Genomic DNA, 5,023 nt, shown 5'->3' with positions numbered 1-5,023 from the left:
CTTTCCAAAAGTGACTGTATCTTAATCCATTGTGGCATTGACGACGTGTTGAAAGAAAAATAAAGACGACTCTGACACATGAAATCAAAAAGAATGTGGGTAAATAATGTTTGAGGAGTATTCATATGAAGGCTGTGATGTTTTTTTTGTGTTTTTTTTTTTAAGTTTTATTTTATTTTGGGTTATTATGGATGGTATCGCCCTCTCTCCCTCCCTCGCCCCCACCTGCATGTGAGTCCAAATGAGATGCAATAAAAGAGAAATACACTGATCCAAACCATCCTCACGGCTCATCACTTATCTCTGGTCTGCTTGGTCTTTCAGATTCAACACTTTTATTTGTTTTTTTTTGAATTATCAAACATAAGACATGACACAAAAACACACACACAACAATAAGAATTTGTCTTTTTTTTTTTACATAAACTGAAATTATGGAAGTTGTTATCTTTGTCCTATCAACATAGTACAATTCGTTGTTCGGATGTTGGTGTTTAGAGGTTTTTACCCTTATTTGCATTTTGTAGGTAAAAAAGATGGAAGATAATGAATGCCACAACTTAGAAAATATAAATTAAACTTATTGTAAAGGAACAAAGTTGCCAGTAAACTTCTTAAAGAGACGAAGAGAAATAATCTCTTGGTTCGCTGAGTCACAAAGAACCAGACCTCCGTAGTCCACCAATAACACCCAAACAATCTGACCTGTGTATTTGTCGCTGGTTGAGAGGAATTGTGGGTAATGATTTGGACAAGGGAGAAAACGGTTTTATTTTCAGGTCAACATTTACTACGATATTTATGCATATCCCAAAAAGCACTTACTGATATTATTTAGTGTAACTGTACAGGAGGTATATATTTGAAAATCTTTTTCTTCCTGTATTTTGCAACATAATGAGAGAGATGAAATGTTGATTTAAGTAAATGATGGGTAGGCTGAGATACGACAAGGTTTGGTTTGGAGGCGTCTCTATTGGCTGTTTCCATTTTGATGATGTCCTATCCATGTCCTAATTTTACAACAATTAGAAAAAAACGCTGCAGTCAGCACCAAAGAAAAATACCTGCAGAACTTTCTTAAGAGCAGTTCTTTGATCTTAGAGTCTTTTTAAAAGTGACGTCAAATCTTTTTCTCGCTGTAGCTCCATTGCTCTGGAAGTTCAGACCTCTTTACAGAGACTTGGGTCCCCGTGGATCCAGTGGCAGATCTGGGCGTATTTGGCCGGAGTGATCCTCACGGCAACGTTAAAGTCCCTCAGCTCACCTCCCTCCACCTCCACCCACCGATGGCCCGAGAACACCCCGATCACCCTCCTCTCCCACTTCCCTTTCCCGCCCTCATCCCCCGCCTCCTGCCTCAGACGTACATAAACGCCAGCGCCGGACGCCCCGGGCTGTGAGTCGCACCGCTGGTACATCAGGTTGTCGGACTCCTTTGTCACTGAGCAAAAACGGTAAACCACCTTTTCGTCTCCGTGCCCGTCCAGCAGGCTTTTGTCGGCGTCGTAGCCTGAGAAGTGGATCCGCGCCAGTGGAGCAGTGGATGGAGCCACTCCCAGCGCCATGGGCTTCTGCTTGACTTGTCGTTTCAGCTCCAGAAGAGCGTAGTCGTAGTCAGAAGAGGCCGAGTTGGTGGAGTCCTTGCCGTGGAGCCATCCTTGAGGGATTTGGGTTTGTTTGACCCGAGTCCAACGGAAGACGGGCTGCTTTCTGGGTTCGACGCTGCGTCCAACGCGGCTGGGGCCTTTTCGTTTCCTTCCTCTTCCAGTTATTCCAGCCCCAGCTTCCACTTGACCTTCCATCCTTCTTCCTCTTCGTCTCCCATTTCTGCCTCTTGCCACATCTCCATCTAAACCGTTCTGCTCGTCACCTTCCTCCAAGGTCTTCTCCTCTCCTCTCCTCCCACCCCTCTGTCGGCCCCCTCTCCTCCTTCCTCCTCTTCTTCTTTTGGCTTTGAGCTGCAGCACTCCTACTCTGAGCCTCTTGGCACTCTCCAGGTAGCCGGCGCCGTCGTGGATGCAGTGTGCCGCCGTCAGCACGTGCTTGGGGGACACCAGGACTCCAGAGCATCCGGTGGAGAGGCGAACTGCGGTGGAGAACGGGTAGTTGGTGATAAAATGTGAGTCGGAGATCACGAAGCGTCCATCTGCTCCGTAAACCTGTCGTTTCCTTCTCGTGTGGATCTCTGAGTGGGCTGGCCTTCCTGCAGACGTGTTGTCAAAACCTTGCAAGCTGATATCGGTATGCGTGCGTGTACCGTTCTCATACATTGTCTCGTATCCCAGAATCCTCTCTTGCTCCGTCCGGTCAACAGCTGGTAACTTTTCTTGACACTCGATCCCACAGAGTGTCTTTGCACTTGTTTCCTCCTCATCCTCCTCCTGCCCTCTGAACGACAGGGTGTTTAACAGCTGTGTGTGCGTGTCCAGAAGCACCGGGAGGCTCTGCCTGGGCCACCTGTCGGCCTCGCTGCCTCCATCTTTGGTAAATGCCACAGAAACTGTGAGGGCGGCCGTGCAGAGCAGCACATACTGACAGTATAGGAGGTCCATTCCACTGGAGAGAATGATACAAAGAAGAGGAAATATTACTTGTTGTTAAAAAGAGTTAAGTGTTTTAAACAAATAAAAATACAAACAGCACACAGACTCCCTCAGTTCTAGCAGGCTCTTTATGATAACTAATAAAGCCAGCAGAGGGCGCACAAGCTCAGTTTCTGAGCAAATCTCCTGGCAAAACAGTTGATTATAAATTGACAATGTGTCTGCAACTGAATAAAACACGAAACGGTAACATTATTGCATGCAACAGCCTATTTAAACAGCTGACATCAGATAATTATGATTGTAATGTAAGTATAACTAATATGACTGTAAGTATAATGCTATTATTAGAAGTTAATCTAGGAAAAGACAGCCAGAAGTCAAAGATAATTTAGATCATAGTGCAGAAAAAAATAGATCTAGAACATTAGAGCCTGCTGGTGTATGATTGTATTTTGTAAGGATTCTCACTTCTGTGCATTAATGACACAAAAAAGAAAAATGAAGCAAGAAATATGAATTAAACGAACTTTCCTACCTGCAAAACAACCCTGCAACTTCCGGTCAATATTCTTCTTCTCCTCAACAATAAGAAATCCCCTCAGTCCAAACAGCTTCCAGCAGACGGGCTTCCATCATTCCCTCGGCTCAAGAATAACAATATGGAGAACAAGTAGAAGCTGCAAGATCCTCAGAGAAATCGACATCATCCCACTGTGAGGCCGGGAGAGGAGACGGCCGGGCAGACAGGGAGGGGAGTGTGTGAGGTGGGAGTCAGGCTGGAGGCTGCGAGCATGAAGGAGGGTTTTTATCATGTGACAACAGTTCAGGTCAAAAGTGGAGCCTTGTGGATATGAATCCTGGTCCCCCACCCCCCCCCCCCCCCCCTCTGGACTCTGCAAATATTTTTACAACACAGGGAGTTAAAAGACATTAATTTAGATGTAAAGCTATTTACAGAGAAAAATGTTGCCTTTGAGTTTGTGTTTATCTGGTGCTTTTAGATTTATGTCAAGTGATGTTTGAAGTGTGTCCACCCCCCCCCCCCCCCCCCCCCCCCCCCCCACACACACACACACACACACATCTCATATCTAAGGAACCAGTATTTGGCCAATGTTGGTTTATTTTGAGTGTGTGTGTCTCTCTGCTCGGTGCAACAAGAGTTAATTCAGTGCAGCAATGCCTCCTCTCTCCTTGATTAGATGCTTTAACAGAAAACACACATACATGCACCTACACACACACACATACACATGAATCAAAGGTTCATGAATCAAAGGCACAATAGTTCTCATCCTGACAGGTAGTTTCTGTGTATTTGTGATGTTGCAGGATTTTGTTTGAGTAAAGCATCTTAAAGCTTCTGCAGCTGAGAAAATATGACAATAGAGATGTTAAGGTCATAGTTGGTCTTGTAAACAACAGTCAGAGCTTTTTGGAGATTTAATTCAGAAAGTCGTGATTCTTAACATTTAAGCTGTTGATTGATGGTTCTTAAAGTTGTTATTATTTCAGTGTGATGCTGGATGGAGAAGAAACAGTGAAAAATCCAGTTTTTATTTTGACATGTTTAACAAACTGTTACGTCCTGTTTGTAATTTATCCTCACTGATGATGAAACTGTCTCTATATGCATCTTAGGTTCTGTGAGATTCAGTCAAAGGAAGGATCCGGTCTATCCAGGATAAGAATGCATAAATGTTTGTGTTGGTGTTCAGCCAGAGAGAGGAGTCAGCATCTGTCTCCACTGTTTAACAACAGACGAAGAGACGTTGAGGGAAAGGAGAGATGAAGAGGAGGGAATCTTTTTCTCCTATGGACAGATTTCAGATTCAATTTGAATATCCGGGATCTGAAGAGGTTTTTGGAGGCAGATTTTCTTTGAATCATCCAGGAAAGCTGTTTTCGCACCCATGTTTGTGGCCGTTATGCTAAGCTAAGCTAATTAGCTTCTCGCAGTAAATCATATTTGGCATCCAGAAATGAAAGTGGTCACGCAAACACGTTTCCCAAAAAGTTTAAATATTCCTTCAAGTAGCATTAACCTATCTGAAAAATGCACATAAATTAAGTTTGATTGACAAGTTTGATTTTGACGAGTTATTTGTTGATATACAAACGAGGTGAAACACCACAACAGTGGGACTGACTTCTGATTGGTTGTGCAGGTGTATTGACGGAACCTTTACAGAGGCTCAACCCCCTGATCACTACTGCACAGACTCCAAATGCAAAAGCTTTAGTGTCTGTGATAATTTAGCTACATGCTTCAGGATAGTTATAGGAAGTGGACAGACGGTCTTTATACACAGTCTGATCTATGTTTGTGTTTTCATATCATAATCTCATTCCCATGGCAGATGTGCAGCTGCTCCTGCAGCAGCTTCTAGATAACTAGATAACTTCTCGAGAACTTCTCAGTTATTGTTAAATCATTTACTTCACAGCCTCTATGAATAAACTTAGTCACTGTG

The 5,023-nt window shown here is 43.7% G+C and overlaps 1 protein-coding gene across 1 annotated transcript; it reads right to left on the bottom strand.

Annotated features, from left to right (window-relative positions):
* Positions 1-371: 371 nt before the first annotated feature.
* On the bottom strand, positions 372-3,352 carry LOC128460158 (serine protease 23). The gene is made up of 2 exons (XM_053445219.1): positions 3,085-3,352; positions 372-2,559 (listed from the first exon to the last, which is right to left on the bottom strand). The coding sequence occupies exon 2, from the start codon at positions 2,553-2,555 to the stop codon at positions 1,164-1,166; it is 1,392 nt and encodes a 463-aa protein (XP_053301194.1). The 5' UTR covers positions 2,556-2,559; positions 3,085-3,352; the 3' UTR covers positions 372-1,163.
* Positions 3,353-5,023: the final 1,671 nt, after the last annotated feature.

The sequence above is a fragment of the Pleuronectes platessa genome, chromosome 17 (genome assembly GCF_947347685.1).
Source record: "Pleuronectes platessa chromosome 17, fPlePla1.1, whole genome shotgun sequence".
NCBI lineage: Eukaryota > Metazoa > Chordata > Actinopteri > Pleuronectiformes > Pleuronectidae > Pleuronectes > Pleuronectes platessa.
The sequence above is the reverse complement of the archived record's forward strand: the minus strand, read 5'-3'. Positions and strand labels throughout refer to the sequence as shown.

Excerpts from the sequence above, each read along its gene's own strand:
- LOC128460158 (XM_053445219.1), bottom strand. The coding sequence starts at position 2,555 with ATGGACCTCCTATACTGTCAGTATGTGCTGCTCTGCACGGCCGCCCTC.